Source organism: Pyxicephalus adspersus, chromosome 7, assembly GCF_032062135.1.
Source record: "Pyxicephalus adspersus chromosome 7, UCB_Pads_2.0, whole genome shotgun sequence".
Taxonomy (NCBI): Eukaryota; Metazoa; Chordata; class Amphibia; order Anura; family Pyxicephalidae; genus Pyxicephalus; species Pyxicephalus adspersus.
In genome coordinates this window covers 72,279,351-72,299,939 of record NC_092864.1, presented here as the reverse complement: position 1 = coordinate 72,299,939, position 20,589 = coordinate 72,279,351, and the positions used below count along the sequence as shown (strand labels likewise).

The window sequence follows — 20,589 nt, the reverse complement described above, 5'->3', positions numbered from 1 at the left end:
TGAAAACATTTATGGGTGGGGAAGTGATTAATTTTGCACCAGGGAATGTTTCAATGAATGTCAGATTCACTGCTTTATGAATATCCCCAATAAACATATTTAATGGGAAAAGAGAATAGTGCAATAATGTAGCAAACAATCAGAAGGAACCCTACACTCAAAAGTCTAGATTAAACTCAACCTTCAGCTTATTCAGAGACTGAAAAATACAAAATTGTGGTAATAGACAAAAGGCATAAAGAATTGCTATGCAGGGGAAGCATTAGTAAGTGCTTATTAAAAACATTTTATTTTTGTGAGCACCCTGAAAAACTTTTTAAACAGCCTCTTTAATACAAAACTAAAGTTAAAAAATAAAAAAAATTGCAGAAGGGACAGGTCTCTTCTGCAATATAATAGACTTACCTGCCTCATTGCAATATGTAACTAAACTCACCTCCTCTCTCTCTGTTGCTGGCATCCTTACCCAGGCCTTTTCTAGATTTGTGATCTTCAGCTATCCAGATTGCCCAGGCCAGAATGACAATCTTCTATGCATGCATGGGACTTCACTCCTAGCAGCCATCCTCAATAACTACCACTACCTCATATTTCTTTGCTATGTTATATAATCCTAACCGGATGAACTCAATACCTAACCTTATCAATCTGGGTATCTTGATCTACACAAAACCGGTCTCTTCGAATCCTCTGAGGAAGCCATTTTGGTGAAATGCGTTGGTAACTATGAGACAATTGTTATTCAAACTCTGGAATGAATGTAACTAGTCAAATATTATATCTTTGATTGATTTAATGCCATATTCAATTTATGTCAAAATAGTTGAGTTCTGTTACTCAAATGCTATGAATTGCTCAAAGAATTAAATGTTTTTATTTTTACTGCCAAAAAAGCCTTCTTCTTACACAGTTTTTCATCTTCCCAATATGCTCATTCTATCTAAATATATGAAAAAAGGCTTTGGCAAATAGTTAAAACAGTACAGAGCTCCCCAAGGTATCTCTCCTTCTGTATCTTATAAGCTGAATAGACTTGGCTTGTTGTTGAAGTTTCATCCTGACTTCATACTTATATTATTATTATGACTTCTTTATATTGTCATTTTGTCAATGTGCCATATTGTTGTAATTTAATAGTGTATCCCAAAAAAATACACTATTGGTTTGATGGACTGGATGCTGCATAGTCAATTGATCCTAAAAAATATACAGGCAGCAGCACAGCAATCAATAGGATTAGCTATGCCAAAAAGATCACAATCACATGGTATACATAAAACATGCTCCTTAAAAATTAGGAGAATATTAACATTTGTCAATTTTCATGCAGAAAAACGAATATATGCAGAAATCCCATTGTTTCCCCCGAAGGTTGTTCAGATCTATGTGCCGCACTTAAGTCAGAACGGAAAAGCAAAACTATATAGGTCCATCTATACCTATGGGTGTGGGATAACACACTGCGATGCACACAAATTGTGTATCCAGCATAAAGTGTATCTAAACCAAGAAAAGAAATGGCAGCATTTTGTTTTCTTTTTAGGGATTTTTTTACCTGGTGGGCTTTACAGTAACACACTGTCTGTCCTGGGGTGTTAACATGAATTCATTGTACTGTATCTATAAAGTGGCAGTGTCACCCAGAACAGGAAGAGTGTTAGGACTGCAGAACAACTCCGACACTTCTCATCCTTCTGTAGTTTACAGAGGTAACTGGACAAGGCTGATAAAACTACACAGTGTAAGGAAGTCACAAACTCACTATATGATACTATTTTTTTCTGTGCTACAATTTACCTCTTTCCAGGAAGAGAAACAGTGAAAACGTGCCCCAGTTGAGTCTGCCAGTGTTTGTAAATCCACCTATTGAGGAAAAAGCAGATTGTTAGATAGCCCCTCTCTTTGGACAGCAGAAGGGAGAGCAAAGGGCAGGAGCTCGTTCTAGCAGAGGAACAACAATAATCAGGCCAGAAATTTTACCCTATGCAGTTCACTGTTTAGATGTCCATACTTTATGTGATATTTTCACCCAATGAGCGGATCAAAGTAATCAAACATCAAGCAAATCATTGTAATTACAATTGTATTTATGATCTATTTTAAGCAGGTAATGTAAGTTGCTTGGGCAAGGCTATTTTTTAACCATTTGTTGTTAAAGACTACATAAAAATAAATAATTTTTGTGTCACCGTCAATATTTTAATTAGATATATTGGTGAAAAGGATAGTAATAATAAATAGGTGGATGGTATTCTGAATACTTGTAGTCAATGACAAGGATCAACTTTAACTGATTATAATTAGAATTGTAAAATTGATTATAAAATAATATAGGGAGAAAATCATCCAATGTATGCCAAGCGTGGAGGAGCCAGTATAATTGCTCAAAAGACATTTGTAGATATGAAATTGTTGCTCATTTTTTTTAATACAACTCACCTGCATATATGATAAAAATCTACAGAATATAAACAGCGCTACAAACTGTTACCTGAGCAATGCTGTCAAATGATACAATGTGAAGTTGGAGATTTCTTCCCAGGGTGCACTGCAAAATGTAGTCCGCTAAGACATCTGGTGTCTGGTCAGGGCTGGGGATGCAGAAAAGTTTTTTGTTGTCAGTATAGGTCTCACCTTGATGGGATTTTCTTACGTTACAATAATAAATATGTCTTGTCACTTAACATATTATTTATGTGAGAATGCCTAAAGTATTACTTGATGAATCTGTCTTATCATTTCTCACCACCATCATTGCTCTGCTTTAACAAAGCTGGCAAAATGTAGACATATGTAGATAAAAACATATAAAATATATTTTCTTAGGGTTTAGAGACCATGATGAATATATGAGGATCATAAGAATGCAGGACATCATGATTATTATAAAATAAGTGTAGAGTTAGGATGTGATACTGTATAGGATCTTACAATAAATTTAGAAGGATCTAAAGTTCCACTTTTAAAATATTTGATCAGGCAGGTCATTACTGCAGAAAGGGACTGACAATGTCCCTTCTGCAATAACCAATTTACCTGCCTGATTGCTCAGGGAACTGTCAAAAAACCTGGCTTCCCCTGCACTTGCCAGGACAGAATGAACTTTTCGGACTTCGCTTTCTGTCATACCAGCCAATAAAGATGGCCAAACATTGCAAGTAGAAAGTACAGAAGGAAAAAGATGGCAGCGCCTTACGAGGGAACAGGAACAAGATTTAGTTCCGCTTTAAAAAACCTTCCTCCAGACAGAAGCAGGTGGGTGGCATTATCTTAGCCTAGTCAAATACATTTTTTATTGACTGAAGTAAACGCTTTTCTGAAAATTATACTGCTATATTTTAGCTTTTTACCAATATAATAGAAAAGATCATAATAATCATACCAGCTGCTGACAATAATGACGAGAGTATCCAAGTTTTGGATCTGCAGAGCTTTCCTAAGTGCTAAAAGTAAGTTACAGCCTCCACGAGGTTGCAGTTCTTGAATCCACTGCCTGGCTTCATGCAGCCTATCCCCCATAAAAGAAAAGCAAAAAGCAAAACATGCATGGTTAGAAAGGTATTCACTACTGCCAACAGTTTAGAAACATTGGACATTTACATATAGTATATTTGTATATACTTTTGTCAGCAATTTTCTAACTAAAATTTACACATTCAATTAAAAAATGCTTGTATCAACTTTTACTCATGAGTCGTGTTCTCCTAGCAGAGTCCAATGTAAAAAATATGTGTATTTTCTGGGTAATTGTTGGGGTGAATCTTATGTGAAACATTGATAAATTGACCCCATAGGGATGTTGACAGACACAATGCTATGGGTAAATGAATGATCTAGAATGCTTGTAGAAAGCATATTATTTCAACAAACGGCAATACTTGTAATATTAAAGTGTTATACGCAGGTAATGCTGCGGGAGGACTTCCCTCACTGGATAATCTAACTAATGTAAAAATAAACAGGTAGGTCAAAAAGCCATTTGTGGGTCAGAAGTCAAGTAAAATAATTTCCAAACCAAATGTGATATATCGCAATTCACAACATGTTGTGAGATATGGAAGATGAATTTGTTTTCCATTTCAGGATTTTTCTCTTAACTTTTACCTGGGAATCCTGTGAAATCACATTTCCTATCCTTGGATGACTATATTTATTCCTCCCTTGTATCTATGACTTGGATTTATTTACTAAAGGAGTTTAGGCTGTTCACTATGGCTAATCAACCCAATATTTATATGCTTTTTTGTGAGCTCACAGGAAGCCATGTATATAATACAATCCAGCAGTTCAATCTCCATAACAGTAAAAGTTAGGGTGAAGACTTCTTTAGTGTAAAGACTTACATTCGGACAGTGACGTTCTTCGGAGAATTCCAAAGACATGATACATCTGTTCCAACAGACATCAGATATATTGTATCCTTGTAGCATATTTGCTCATCCACAAGGCACTAAGAGACATTTATTGTAAAAAGAAAACATATAAAATAAAGAAAACCTAAGAAAGTAAATACAGATAAATCATGTAGAAATAAAAGTCAAGTAAACACCAGTCAATGTCTAATGTTATACATGATCAGCATTTATGGTTGTGTGCAGGGCCTTTTTGTCATTGAACGCACCAGAATGGAGTTCTGGCACCTTTTTTCGACAAATTTTCCAAGTCCGTAAAAGTCTGTGAAGGGCAATACCCCTGTATGGAATGCTGTATGGAGACGGACAGTGTCTGGACCCTGGAGGATTAACAAGATGTGAGTTCCGGCACCTTGTTTCTTACAAAAAAGCACTGGTTGTGTGTATTAAATATATAAAGCTTTATATTACACATATTTTGATACTCTTTTGTGTTCAAAGTCCTAAATTTCTGCCTTTGCTGCAAAGCAGATATACCGTTTAGGTTATATACCTTAAGTTTATAATTACATTTAATTTTCTCTACAGGTGACAAGCTGCTGTAACCTTTTTTTTGGCAACCTAGCACATAACAGGTGTCAGCAAAATTTAAAAATAGATAAGCCCTTGAGGCTGGTAGCTCTTTCAGAACCTATTAGGGGGCAACTTGTTATTCGGGCTTAGTTAGTGGCTCGGACGAACAGGTGGTTTGATTCTTTTAAGCTATGGACTTGCTATACAAGCATTGTTCGTGGCTGTCCCCATCTCTTACATAGTTTACCAAAATAAAACCCTGAAAGCAAAAATTAAAGCTGGGGATTCCAGCAAATGTCTCCTAATATTATTCATTAAACCTGAAGTTTTATTTGCTTATAATTTGACTTCCTATGTTCCAATCAGAGTTTTGATTGTTTCTAAACAGAAGAAAGGGCAGAAAAGACAGAATATTGTGCAGTTTTCTAAGCCTTCCAACCAATCGATTTCCAATCATCTTATCAGTCGGATTTATTAGTTGCAAAACTGACAGAGTATCTACTTGTGTCTACTAAGTCTCACATGCACAATCAAAAAAGAAAATACACACAGACACTAGAGACCATAGAACATAATTTTAGGGAAAACATCAGCATATTAACATGTACATAAAACTGCTTGAAAAATTAATTTACTGCATTTCATCGCTAAATGCCTGTCATTACAAAACCAAAGGTAATTAATTACCAAAAGGCCTCTTAGGAAATCCATTCGCCTTGGTCCACAGTTAAGATGTGATGAATCTATTAGTAATCCAACATTTTTCCCCTTCACAAGGCCAAACATCTAAAAGACAAAACACGATGTTAAGAATCTTAATCAGCCATAATAGCTGGAACATGTAAAAGCAAGTATATAGTCTCTTGAGGATGCAAATCAAGGAACACTGAAAAGCAAAATTGTTGGGGGTATGATAATTGCTGCTGGGCCCATGAGTTTAGGGGGTTCAAACATGATGGTACCAGGAAATGAATTGTTCTGTACACCAAAGTGAGAAACTATTATTTTATGCTACTATTATTAAGCGTAAGCATGCTTTGGTGCCTGCTTTTGTGCTTGGAGAAGACATTGGGTCCTAGACCCATGATTTATATTTCTCCACATTATAGGAATGGATTATCTAATATGGAAATTTTATGATGCAGCCAAGTTGGTTAAATTACCATGTACTTCTAAAAACAAACTTCAAATTGACCAATATCACACTTTGCTATTTTTGTCAAAATTAGAATCATATTTGAACTTCTAGCACAATCCTTTTCTGTAAAAAAAGCTAATCCCATATTATTTCAGGATTAAAAGAATGTAGTTTTTAATTGTTCAGATGGAAAAAACTTTTCCAAACTCTTGATTCCTGGATACTTCCAAAATACCATCAGTATAAAGATTTAATAGCAAGCAAAACCACTATTACTTTCTCAATATTTAAAACTTTCGAAAGGGTTAAATTTTTGCACGTACCAATAGTGACTAACAGTACTAACAACAGTGATCTGCCATAAAGGTTTGCAATGTAACACTGGGGAACTGCTGTACACAAACTAGGTAATTCTCTTGTGTGTATACCTTAGGTTGATTTGCCTATTTGTCCTACAAGATCATAGAACCCTCTCTAATCTGTATTCCATACTGTCAAAACCTCTTGAAATCAAATGTGAATGTATGCAAGGATGCAAGAAAGATTTTTACATTTACTGTGAGGAATTGTTGAACCAATATTATTAAGAGCAGCCATCGGGTGACTTTAATTGCATTCTTTATAGAACTCAAGTGGTAATGCTGCTTTACACAAAATATGTTTATTGCGCACTGTTTCAGATGGTGTGTAAACTCGTAGTAGAATTTATTGGTGGAATAGTTTGTGTTTCTAAATTTTGTGCACATCTATATCTTTGCTAATCCATCTTTCAGACCTGAAGTTTTCAGACTTTACCTCCCTAGCGGGAGCGGTACATTATTTTTCATGAAAATTTATTTTACAGTATAATATAATAGTATGAGTATAATAAAATTTGAAACACAAAATCATGTAAAAACAATAAATTGAATAAATTAAAAAATATATATATTTAAAAAAAAAAAAAATACATATTATACTCATACTATTATATATACTGTAAAATAAATGTTCTTGAAAACAATGTACTGCTTTTACACATAAAAATCCAATGTATTGCATTCAATACAGTTGTATTGAATGCAATACAAACGGATTTTGAATTTCCCGCCCCGCCGGCAACGTACACGCGCACCGACGTCACCGGGAACTCCCCGGTGACTCATCGGATGCAGAAGCAGGAAGAAGGAAGAAGACAGAGATCGTGGCGCTGGACGGCGCGGGATGCCGGCGGATCACGTAAGCGCTCTATTTACTAACCTTCCCATAGGTTTACATACCCCGAGTGTGACTCGGGGTTACCACTTTTAGCAACTTTTTTCTAACCTTTCTAACCTCTAGGGAGGGTAATTCGAATTTCAGGGAGCCTTGCCTACTTTTATTCATAAATAACCCCAAAGAAAGAGTGTAAAATTTTTCTCGGAGGGGAAATAATGGCTGAGGTACATGATGCCAAATATCCCCTGAATGTGGCATCAGGTGTTTTATTCTACCACAAAATGTAATTTGAGGTAATAAAATAATTTGAAATTAGACAACTTGACTAGACAAATGTTTCATGACCTTTTTCGGGTCTTAGTGAACCCCTACTATAATTACTATATCCACAGCTCGCAGTACCTTAGTGTGATGGTCACTAGGAAGACTGCTGGCCAGTAGGAAGAATGTAAACCTTATAGTATTAGTATTACACAGTATTTATATAGCGCCATCATAGTACGCAGTGCTGTACAAAGTCCATATTCATGTCAATTGCTGTCGCTCAAAGGGGCTCACAATCTAATGTCCTTACCTCAGTCATATGTCATTAACACAGTCTAAGTTCAATTTGGAAAGCCGGTTAACCAAACTGCATGTTTTTGGAATGTGGGAGGAAACCGGAGTACCCGGAGGAAACATGGACAAACACAGGGAGAAGATACAAACTCCATGCTGATAGTGTCCTGGCTGAGATTCGAACCTGGGACCGAGTGCTGCAAAGGTCAGAGTGTTAAGTATTATAAATCAAAAGATCATTGGTGTCAATGATAACTGACCTGACAGATCTTAATTGCTCATGGCTCAAGGAACCCCTAGCAACTTCTGGAGGAAGCCTAGGGTTCCAGGGAACCCTTTTTTCTGACACACTGAATTAGACAGGTAATGATTTTACATTAGATATAATGGGGCACTGGTACCCCAGGGCAATAGACAATAAGCTAACCTTTGTGAAATCATTAGCACCTGTCTTATCGCATCAAGTACAGGATTAGCAACTTTATCAATCCAATACATATTTTACATTTAACAGAAGCCAATTCACAACATGTGAATGAGTAAACAACCTTTCTGCTGCTTTCCATCAGCCAGCCAACTCTCTTATGGTAATCTTCAATAGCCCTACAAGGAAAAAGCAAATAATGAATGCATAAACAAATGTACAAACATGCATTTTAATGTTTAATGAAATCAAATATTACAAAATAAAACAGTAACAAAATTCCTATTTCAATGTTTTCAGCCATTTACATAAGTAAATTAAGATCCCATTCTGGTCACAGCTTTTTCTTATGCATGCATTTCCATAAATTTATAAATATTGACCTTGTGAGCTGCATGACAAGTTCACAGCCAATAGACACTTCTAAAAGGTTTCAAGGAGTATTTCATCTATATAAATTTATCAACTAAATATTCCATTTGGGCAAAGGACAAGCAGACACCCAAGAAATAATTTCAGCAAAGGGCTACATTCAGTTCATTTATACACACTTATCGGGTATGGGTCATAAATGTTAAATGTAAAAAAAGTCAAGGGCGTCCTAAAATAATATTAAAGCAACCGGAAGCACATTACAAGCTAGCTTAACCTCCCTAGCGGTTCATTTCTTTCCGGTTTTATATGTCTAAAAGCGGTACATTGTTTGTCATGAAAATTTATTTTACAGTATAATATAATAGTATGAGTTTAATAAAGTTTGAAACACAAAATCATTTAAAAACAATAAATTGAAATAAATTAAAAAATCTATATAATAAAAAAAAAATAAAAAATAAAAAAATACATATTATACTCATAGTATTATACATACTGTAAAATAAATGTTCTTGAAAACAATGTACTGCTTTTACACATATAAATCCAATGTATTGCATTCAATACAGTTATTTTGTATTGAATGCAATACAAATGGATTTTGAATTTCTCGCCCCGCCCGGCCAGGACGTACACATGCACCGACGTCACCGGAGACTCCCCCGGTGACTAACTGGATGCAGAAGCAGGAAGAAGAAAGAAGACGGAGATCGCGGTGCTGGACGGCGCGGGACCCCGGCAGAACAGGTAAGCGCTCTATTTACTAACCTTCCCTAAGTGTTCAAACCCCGAGAGTGACTCGGGGTTACCACTTGTAGCAACTTTTTTCTACCCCGAGTCTTTCTCAGGGTTACTGCTAGGGATGTTAAATAAATCCAAATCCTGAATGACTGATGCACAATGTGCAGGTCTCTGTCTCTGTGCATGACTGAAACCGTAAATGTTTATAAGCTTCTGAGAAAAACAACTTCAGTAATCCTACAGTGGGCTTTAAGGATGTCAACATTTATTGCCAATTTAAAACAGGCATCACATTATGGACTATTTATGCATTTATACAAGGTGATACATATACCCATCATCTAAATCACCTTTTCTCAGGGGTAACCAAGTTAAGTTAAGGTAGCCAAGTTAAGGTAACCAGGTAAGTTTTACTCATAGCAGAAGTTTCCCTTGCTACAGATTATTTAGCTGTTCAAATGGCCTCATACTCCCGAGTCAATGCCTTGTTTTATACACAAAAGTGTTATATTAGAATATATATATAATATAAGATCTACCAGGACACCCAGAACCATCTTCACTATTGATTTACACACTTGTTCTATCCAAAATTTTAACATATGCATGTTTTAGTCCTCAGTTATGTAACTGCATTTATCAATTTTCAACCTCATTTGCCTTACAGTTGCCAGCTAGATCATCCAGGTCAGTTTGCAAATTAGAGCCATCTTGCAAGAAGTGTTCTTTTGTATAATGTTGTGTCATCCCCAAATTCTAAATAATTTTTAAATATGTTAAAAAAATCAATAATACTAAAACTATAAAACTGAATGTTGGGATATACAACCTTTACTCTTGCACCTGATCTATCACATCCCACTGCTCTTGCTAGTTTTAAAGGTTATTGATTTTATCAATTTGCAGACCAAATTTTTAAAACCTGCAAATATTAACTTACACAAAGGACCTGTATCACAAACTAGTAATGTCCATATATACAGTACATCTACAGCTACATTTAAGTTTCTTCCTTCGTTATAAAAGGAATATGTCCTGGCCTTTATAAATCCATGCTAGCTACTGCTTAAAACTATATTACTTTCTTGCTCATGCTTTTCCATGTGATCCTGCTTATACTTTCCTGTAATAGAATTCCTTTTTAGTACCACATACTCTCTGCCTCAAAACAACCCCTTAGAAAGACAATCAAAAAAGTTACTAGCTTCAAAATAAAAGTTCCAAGACAGCTAAGTGTTTCCCGGGATCCTCTGCTCTCTGTTTCAGGGGTTGCGGGGGGTGGGGGACATGGAACATACCTGGTGGTCGTGCCCAGTGGCACAGGAATATTGGGGGAAGGTGTCTGACCTTATCACCCAGGTGCTACAAACTCCCCTATCCCCTAGTCTGGAGAGCGCTCTATTGAGCAAAACTAATATACACTTGCCAAAATACACAAGGAAATTTTGTAACTATGTGCTGCTGGTGGACAGAACTGCACTGCCACGGGCTTTGAAAACACTTTAATACCAATGGTTCCGATAAAGGCCAAATTAAATTGGGTATTGGTGAAGGACCAGCTCATGTGCACACTCATAGATACTCCACATGCCTTTGAACTTACCTGGGATCCGTGGATCGCACATTGCTCCTCAGCCCAATTTCATTCTTGATGTGGAAACCCTTCCCTTCCCAACCCCATTTGTAACAATCTATTATTTCCTTTTCTGTTAAACATGAATTGCCTTAACATTTGTAAGCATGATTATAATATATTTGTTGATAGGACACTCTGTATTCTGCTGTATTTCCTATGTAACTGCCAAACCCATAATCTGTTATTTATGTTCCCTTTGTTAAATTTATATTTTTCTTGAATCAAAATCAATTAAAATAAAAAAAGTAATTCTATAAGAACCCATTGGTGTAATCCATCAGATCCAGGTACTTCAGTAATATTTATCTTGCTTTTTAATTATATACAAAAACTATTAATTATATACAAAAAACTGTTAATACAGATAACTATTCTTTGTAGAAGTAAACATTTTATCTGCAATTATTATAAATACCTTTCTTAAATCAGTGACACTTGAAATACATGGATTTCTGCATTGCCACTTTTCAAACCTTCTTTAAAAACTAGATGGCATTTGATTGTTGTAATGGGTAGCACAGAAATTCTATGTTCATATTACAGAAATACCAACTTTTAGAAGCTATGATGTGTATGACCTTTACAGCACAGAAAGCGTGCAATGCTTACAAGAACCGCTATACTTACTTATGTATTTTTAACTCAAATTCATGTATTGTTTCTGGTGTAAATTGAATCTGCTTGGAGGCATTTCTTGTTGGTTTCCTTAAAAAAAGACATACAAATCCAAATATTTACTCTCAATATAGAAAAAACAGGCACAAAATATTTGTGTTTGCCCCCTATTTATTGTTACTTGCTAGCTTCTGCCATTTATACTGTTCAACCTCACACACTGGTCCTCAGCTACTACAAAAACAGCAGCTGGACTCCTCATAACCCCTGAACCCTTGTCATCAATAAAAGTTTCAGATGAAGACCTTTTGTCTAGAAGAACTGTATCAAAAATATAGAAATTATATTATTATCATTAGGACAGTACAACCATTAATAAATATTTTGGTTTACAGACATATAGCAACATATAATTATTTACCTCTTAAATAGTTTACTTTTTTTCTGTTTTGTGTAAAATTACAAGATATAATAAAAAATAGAAGTGCTGAACCAGTGTTAAAAGCACAAGTTCAGTACTCTCTATTAGCAGTTATTGCATTTTTATCATAAAATGCAACCCTGGCAAATTGCATTGTTAAAGATGTTCAGTAAAGCTACGTACACACTTCCAATTATTATCGTTGGTAAACGAACGACGAACGATCCTGCACGATATCTGCGAACGATCGTATAGCACCGATCCTGTACATACAGATAACGACACGATCGTTCGTAGATATTGTACACACAATAGATGCGATCGTTTGAATGATACAGGAAGTTACGTGCACCACAGGAACGTTCGTTCATCACGCATGCTCAGACCATGGACGATCAATGAACGATCGTACACACGAACGATGGTCAACGATCGTCGTCCAATCCGATCCGCCGGTCCGGTCGTTCATTTCCAACGACTTTCCTCGTTCGTCGGCGTCGTTGGTTACTTTTTTTACGAACGATTTTTGCCCAATCGATCGTTCGTCCTTCGTTCGTCGTTCATTTTGAACGATAAAAATTGGAAGTGTGTACGCAGCTTAAATGTGCAGGGAAGGTAACGTTAACTCTTTTATTAGCTGAAAATATAAATGTTACAGTAAGCAATATTTTCAATACAGAACAAATAAATATTATAATTCCAATAAAGAACAAATGTTGCCTTGTGTCTGTTAATATATTTTTCATCTGGGGAATGTGTATAGGATTTTACTATTTTAAACAGGATAAAGGTTACTCAATGCATTTTCATTGATGTTAGGATGAATGTTTGTTAAATGTACGTCAATTGATATATGAAATATATTGATAGTGTATTGTCCTACCAGTATGTGCTTGTTGTTTACAGAACAGTGGAGCTGAAAATAAGGACATTAAGAACAATAGAAAAGTTTATCTGTTTCCACATGATCAATGTGATTAACTATTGTACAGATGTAAATTGAATAAAGATAACACTCAGCATTGCCAAAATAAAGGTGAAATGTCAGTAAAACTTTTTCTCAAGTTTTTTTTAAATGCCTGCTGTACGTGATGCTCTGCCGACTCATTATGAACAAGACAAGTACATTTATTTATTTCCTGCTTGGTGATATAGATTTTATGTCTTTTATGTCTAAGTTACAGTTATAAAAATTCTGATACTGGTTTATGGATTTATACATGTCTATGTAGTATAAATTCTAAAATTTGAAAGAATACTTACATGACAATGTGTCCTAGGTTTAGTAGATCTTGAATGGTGAGATGCCTGGACTCAATGCCATTGCAGTGAATCCATTCCTCGGAGCTCTGTGATTCACTCTTGCCATTTTCTGTGTCTGACACTCTCTACATATAAAAAGGAATAATGAAAAAATGTGTAATCAATCTCAGTGTCTGAATATTACAAATACTTTTCCAATATATTAGGAAATCTTGTTTTTGGTATTCCTGCCTAACTATATTTTAGACAAAAAGCTTTCAATGTTTTACAAGATAGAGACTGCTTTGATACTTTAAATCATGGGTCGGAATTATAAATTGTGATATAATTTTGTTACATGCCACATGCCTCAAGGGGTGAATATGTGCCACTTCACATTTTTAGAAATTTGCCCTGAAACCAAGAAAAATTAGAGGAGGGCAGACTGTTACCCCATAGTACCAGCAGTTTTATTTCAGATACATAGACCAAGAATCGTAAACTGCAGACCATACAATATTCAAATACCAAAAATGTGCAAACTATGCATAGACAGCATTGATGAGGGCTGCTGTAGTAGGCAGTTATAAACCTTGAACGATGATGTATAGATGGATGGGAGCTTTGCCTAGCAGATCTGATGCCATAAACTATGACGACTGTGCAGACTTTAAGTCTTGTTCCTCTGAATTTAAGAGAGTTAGTAATAGTATAAGCACATCAGGGCACATAGAGAATTGTTAAAGCAGTTAATTTACATACTTGGATTTAAACAAAACATTTTAAAGTGACTCTGTCAGTATTGTAAAAGTGAAAAACAGTGCTATGCCTACATTAAGGAAATGGTTGTTATTCATCCCTCCTGCCACCATAAGTGATAATCCCGCAATGTCTGCCAATGGTATATTTGCTGAAAAATCTTCTGCATCTGAAATTTATCCCCTCTGCAAGCTGTGACTCCTTCCTCCGCGCCTCTACATCACTACATCACAAAATGTTAAGGTAGGGGCAGGAAGAAGGACACACAGAGTGTAATGAGGGACCAAACATCCAACACACCCTCATATGGAGAGATATTGCAGTAATTCCTAAATTATTTTGATGTAAGTTAAAAAGACATGCACAGTAAAGATCTTTGAGACTGGCTGACAATGTGGGATTTATAATTTTTTTATTAAATGGCTGGTACAGAACATAAATAAAGTGATGTTGGGCAAGGGTGGAGAGACTGAGGCTGGGCAGAAGCCTAAATTGTGTAGCAGAGAGAATGTCTTAGCTTAGCTAGGAAAGTACTGACCAGAGCCGGGTGACACGGGGTAGAAGGCGGAGGGAAGGCGTGACGAGGGGGGTGTGGTGTATAGGTTTTAAAAGTGGGGTGATGGGGAGACAGGTCAGGGGTTGGTAGAAGTTTAGGCGGGAGAGAAAAGAAGGGGTTAAAAGGATGTGCAAGAAAGGAAGAGGTCAGTGGATACACAACAGGGAGCGATCTTACTGCTCACCCTTCCTAGGTGTTATTACTTTTTTGGAAGGGAGGTTAAGGTGGCGGCTGAGGTCTTCGGAGGTGGTGACTGGCGATAAGAAAAGGTGATAAAATGGGGGCCCATCAATGTATGGGGTCTTCCTTGGTGGAAGGTACAGATGGTGTGTAGTGCTGCTGCAAAGAAATGGCATTCCCAAGGCGGAGTTTTGCGGCTGGGAACAGGGTGCCGGGGTGGCAGCCTCAGGTGGAGTAGAACTGTGTTTGGGCCTTCGAGGATCTGCAGCCTGGTAGTAATGTAGCACTGTTGTTGTTTGATATATAATACAGTGTTATGGCATGTTTTAAGGATCTATAAAAAAAGTGTTATGGTATGTTGGTAATAAACGGGCGGTATCGGCCATTTACCCAACCATACCGTGTCAGTGTCTAATAAAGGGGGGGGAGGGTGGAAAGGGTGAAGATTGAAGATGGAGAGGACACGTTACTTGAGATTAAAGGAAGAGTAGATGTAGAATATAATCCATACCACTAGATGGCATAAATCACTTTACTGAACCAAATAAAATGAAATATATTTATTTAGACAGCTCATATGCCCCATGGTAACTTTATAAAGCTAGGTGTGATAAGGAAACCCTGCCTGAGATCAGCATCTTGTTTTTCTGCAGCGGGGCATATATGTTGATGAGTAATAAGTGACAGACATATATCAATGTTTTAAATCATATTCACAATCCACTAATAGGGATTTTTATTAAGCCCCATTAGTGTTTTATGTTTCGTCTCATGCAGATTAGCCAAGCACATCATTAGTTAAGTTGTATTGGGCACCAAAACTCATCAATGACATGAAGCAAAGCATCAGCGACAATGCAAAACATCCTTTTAAAGAGACATAAAGCTGTATTAGTTTAAAATGTAACAGGGTCTTGGTAGATCTTGTAGAATTTCTTACAGCTCCTGTAAAATTCAGTTAATTATCATGAGTGTCAGTGTTACATCTCTGCTTGATCCATGGTAACTTCAGTTCAGTCATATCAGAGCTACAGGACTTAAATCTTTTTGGAAAGGAGGGCATCTACAGGACAAATGCCATATAGATAACTGGGCAGTTAGGAAAAAACGTACTACTAATGACAGTTAGTAAGTGATTTCATTTAAAACTCCCAAATTCCTTCACTAGGTCACAATTAAAGTATACTAAAATGGCAAATCTTTGTGACTATACACTGTTCCCAGTTTTCCTTTATAATGTACATAACTGTTTATTTCACCTAAATAAAAGAATATTAGACTTATTTTACTTTTATACAGTAATGAAAATGTGTTTAAGGGTTATCCTACCTAAAACTGAATTTTCTTTATGTCTTTGAAGATGCCGGAAAAACAAATTTGCAGATATATTCTTCTGTTTCTTATGTACTCCACTAAAGCTGTCTACGCTTCACTTACAATGTCTTAATATCTTTTGTATTTGCAACAGTAATTGTAATCTATTAAAACTAAAATGTAAACTTGCATTTTTTTCCTTTATACTTTGTTGATTAGTCCAAGTCTCTCTGAATCCCCTGAAGAAGCCAAACGGCAAAACGCGTTGGGAAAAAAGAGACAGATAGTTATGAACTATGAGACCGGTCTACTTGACCAATTTTTGTATTAAGCTAATGATATTTACATTATTCCTTCATGACAATACTGAGCTTAGTTGGGAATTGTAAACACAAGTAAACACTTTCATTATACTTGCCACAAAAAAAGCCGTCCTTCTTTGATGTTTACCACATATAGGCTTGGCAACCATAATCTATTGGTATAAGATTTTCTTTGGTCCAATAGATTTATTTGCAAGAGTATCCTACTCTTCTACCTAAATATTTATTCTACATCAAAGGCAATTCAATAGAAGTGAAAGAAACCATAGAGAAAATGGCAGGTGGTAAAGGGGTGTCTCCAAATATGTATAAAAACAAATTGCGGAATCTAAGGTGGGATGCACTGGGCTTCCAAAAATAATATAAAAAGCCAGTAGACAGTTCAGCCCACTAGATTCCATCTTTCAATGAAAAAAAAACACTTCTGGGTAGATTTGTAGAAAATGCAATTTGTCTCCACATGAAACTTGGCAAACCTAGATCATGTAACCTGATTGCATTTATCATCTTGAGTTTCCAGATACTGTATTGAATTATTCTTGCATTTGTGTGTGTATTTGCCCATATTACACAGATTGTGTATGTTCAAAGACACATCAATGGGAAATCTTTGGGCAAGCACGACTTTGGAGTTATGGAAGACCTTAGATTTCACAGCAAAATATGATCTGAGGTTAGCGTCTCTGCCAAACAGGGCACCCAAAATAAACAGATCAATACAGATAAACAGTTATTTGTATTTCTTATTTATTATCTTACTCATTTCTTACTTATTTCTTATTTATTATCTTACTCATGAATTGTGTGTTTTACCAGTCTCAACTCTGAACAACATAGCTGATTCCGTGTGAGCAAAGCACAGCCATCCTTACCAGCAGATCATGTGTCTGATTGACATGTGTCACCAGTAATCCTTCATCATACTTCAGGTTGCTGACTTTCACATCCTGCCACAAAGGTTTTGCTCTTATGGGAACTGATTCTAAGCTTTCTTCTGGTTCTTGGCTTAATGTAAAACAAAACCATTACATGTAAACATAAACTGTCACTTTTCCATTTAATCATAATAAATAATTCATGCACAGATTCAATATGCATAGCGATTCAAGCTTCTAATATAAAGTGCATGTTATGAATGACACTGCTACCCACTGCAATACATTAATGGTAATCAGCAGATGGTAGACATGTCTTTCTTTTCTACAAAGCAAGAGCAAATAGATAAAACGTTATTTATAAAACAAATAAAAAAGTGAACACAGATAATGAAAAAGAACAGTTTAATTTAAATTAGTTGGAACATATGTAGCCTGAATCACCCTACAAAAGCTGAGACAAACAGGTCTGTCACTCGAAATGGTATGACTATTTATTCCTATGGTTCAGCTAGTAGGGAGCTAATTACTAATCTTGGCACAAATGCTGAATAACATTGCTACAGTAAGGTAGCAGTGTAAGAATATAAGATTTTTCCTATCATATGCTTTAAAGTTTTAGATCCTGTTAGCATCCTACTAAAAGTTGTGGATGCTCTTAAATATGAATACATGTTTTGTTTGGCTAAATTTTATGTTACAATAAAATATATTGCACCTTTAAACTAAGGTAGAGTACCATGTTATTTAACTGAAACTGCTGTCTTTATGAATGGGTAGCACGGTGGCTCAGAGGTTAGCACTTTGGCCTTTGCAGCGCTGGGTCCCAGGTTCAAATCTCAACCAGGACACTATCTGCATGGAGTTTGTAGGTTCTCCCCATGTTTGCATGGGTTTCCTTCCACATCCCAAAAGCATGCAGTTAGGTTATTTGGCTTCCCCACAAAATTGACCTTTGACTATAAAAAATACATATGACTATGGGACATTAGATTGTGAGCTCCTTTGAGGGACAGCTAATAACATGACTATGGGCTTTGTACAGCGCTGGATAATATGTCAGCGCTATATAAATACCTAATAATAATAATTTTTGGCATCCTTTACCAGGCAATTCTACCACCTGCAAAGTGTCCAGTATTAAAATAAACTGTATTGAGTTTCCCCAATATTGAATCCAGACCCTTGAATAGGCGCAGGACCTCCCTGGATAGGAAATAGGGAAGCAAGTGCGTTCAACCCCCCCGTCCATAAAAAGGTCCTATGAAATCTGTTTTGTCAAAGAAGTAAGCATGCTAAATGTGTATATTTTCTCTTTGGCAAAACCAGACCCCCACCTGCCCCTAATGGTGTCATCAACCCAGCTAGATGGATCTCCGGTAATTGTGCAATGAAGACATCCAGAGCTGGATAGGTTCTTGTAGATTCTTCTCCCAGATTTTCCAATCTGTGCCCTGATTTACTAAAGCTCTCCAATGCTGGGGAGAATACACTTTGATCAGTGAAGCTGGGTGATCCAGAAAACCTGGAATGGATTCCTTAAAACCATTTGCTATTTGCTAGCAAATGTTTTGAATCCTGAACCAGATCCTATCCAGGTTTGCTGGATCACCCAGCTTCACTGATCAAAGTGTATTCTCTCCAGCCTTGGAGAGCATAATTAAATAAGGGCCTTTATGTGTGTTTGGGGGATGATTTACCCCTTTCCGAGAATGGGTAAGGATTATTACGTACACCTGCATTTATTTCCCAGGGTGACATTCAATTAGCTAAAGAAAATACTGTTAGGCACAGAAGCCATTAGGTGTTTCTTTTGAAATGAACATGTGTTCGGTAATCTTTGAGTATCTGTATATATTCCCTCTACACAGAGGAATCAGTTATCTTTTTGGATAAGTTACACTGGAGAATGTTGTCTCTATATTTCCAGGCTGTTGAACGACACTGGTAAGCAGTTACATTGTGGAGTAAATTTACTATTGGATTTTACACTGTTCACTCTGCAAGGGATGCTTTGCTTAGCTTAGTATATGGGATAAAGCTCTCCCCACTTCAGATTCACATTCAGATTCACATTCAACAAAAATCGTTTTTTTCACATTTCTTTGCACCTGATTGGGTATTTCTTGCAAAGTGAATTATTGATGATCGATAATTCAATTTGATGAAGTGAACAGCCTCATCTCCTTTAGCAAATCAACCCCATTCTGTTTGACTATCACTTTGAAACATTTTTAATTGTCTAAGATAAGTATACTTACTATGATGTTTTAAAAAAATGATCATTTTCCAAAATTTGAGCCATGTTTTCTGTGTGTAAATCCATTCTAACATCCCTGCAATGAAAGAAAAAACATAAGTTATATTTTTACAACCTCTAGTAAAGATGGGAATACTTGCAATTTAAATATTACTTATATGACACATTTAAGGAAAATTTCACAAACCAAAGCATTCCCTTTTTATAGCAATTTAGAAGTGGAAACAGCCTTTCAGTAGTGATATGTGAAGGGTTCTGGCAGCCCGCGGTTCAATGAAAGCGCTGCTAATGGTCACTGACGTTCTATGGTGAGTCAGGGGGCAAGATATAGCTCCAAGGGCTTCACTTTTTCTTTGCCTTCCCATAACCCTCTGATCTCTGAAAGCTTTCCTTTCTGGGTCCTGGGTATAGGAGATCAGAAATGTGTCTGACCCCAAAGAGCCAATACCACTGTAACAATGAAGAAAAACTTTATCTGTAAAATAATTATTGTTAAAATAAACTAAGATTGTCCTCAAGTTGAACTGTTGCTCGTCTTGGGCAAAAATCTGGCAGGGACGGATCAATGAATTACCCATCAAGAACGATCGCTGTACGTTTCAGTGGAGGAAATAACAATGGGGTGGTGATCCTTTTTCCTTCCCCCTCCGCTCTCCATAGAACAAAACAGTGCTGTGTGTGCAGTGCTTGTCCGGTCACCTGTCCATGGAAATGTTTCTAGTGACAATGATCCTACATATGTACAGCCTAAAGCTACATACACGTCAGATGATTCTCGTCCAGTAATCCCGCTCAGGGCTAATATCTGACCAGAATCTGGCATGTGTACAGTGCTTGAGGGGAAGAACTCCACTTTTATTATGATCGTTCGTCATCCGTGGATCCACCAGGACAGTTATTTGGATGACAGACGACGAATGAGGAACGATCATAATAAATGTGAAAGGGGAGAGAGCAGCTGGGTGCCGCTCCATCGTTCTTCCTTCTCCATAGAGCAGAACGGCGCTGTATCTACAACACTTGTTCATGCATTATGCAGTCTTTTGTCGA

At 36.5% G+C, this 20,589-nt stretch overlaps 1 protein-coding gene across 1 annotated transcript in view; it reads right to left on the bottom strand.

The window, feature by feature from the left end:
* The window catches only part of VWA3A (von Willebrand factor A domain containing 3A), a 66,006-nt gene extending 46,394 nt beyond the window's left edge, over window positions 1-19,612 (bottom strand). Inside the window, exons 1-10 of the mRNA XM_072418934.1 lie at window positions 19,541-19,612; window positions 17,277-17,409; window positions 13,294-13,418; window positions 11,622-11,699; window positions 8,367-8,421; window positions 5,613-5,711; window positions 4,344-4,450; window positions 3,383-3,508; window positions 2,492-2,591; window positions 1,798-1,863 (exon numbers count right to left, since the gene is read on the bottom strand). Coding sequence (XP_072275035.1) covers window positions 1,798-1,863; window positions 2,492-2,591; window positions 3,383-3,508; window positions 4,344-4,450; window positions 5,613-5,711; window positions 8,367-8,421; window positions 11,622-11,699; window positions 13,294-13,418; window positions 17,277-17,409; window positions 19,541-19,605 — 954 coding nt within the window. The 5' untranslated portion in view covers window positions 19,606-19,612. The remainder of the gene's footprint in view (window positions 1-1,797; window positions 1,864-2,491; window positions 2,592-3,382; window positions 3,509-4,343; window positions 4,451-5,612; window positions 5,712-8,366; window positions 8,422-11,621; window positions 11,700-13,293; window positions 13,419-17,276; window positions 17,410-19,540) is intronic.
* Window positions 19,613-20,589: the final 977 nt, after the last annotated feature.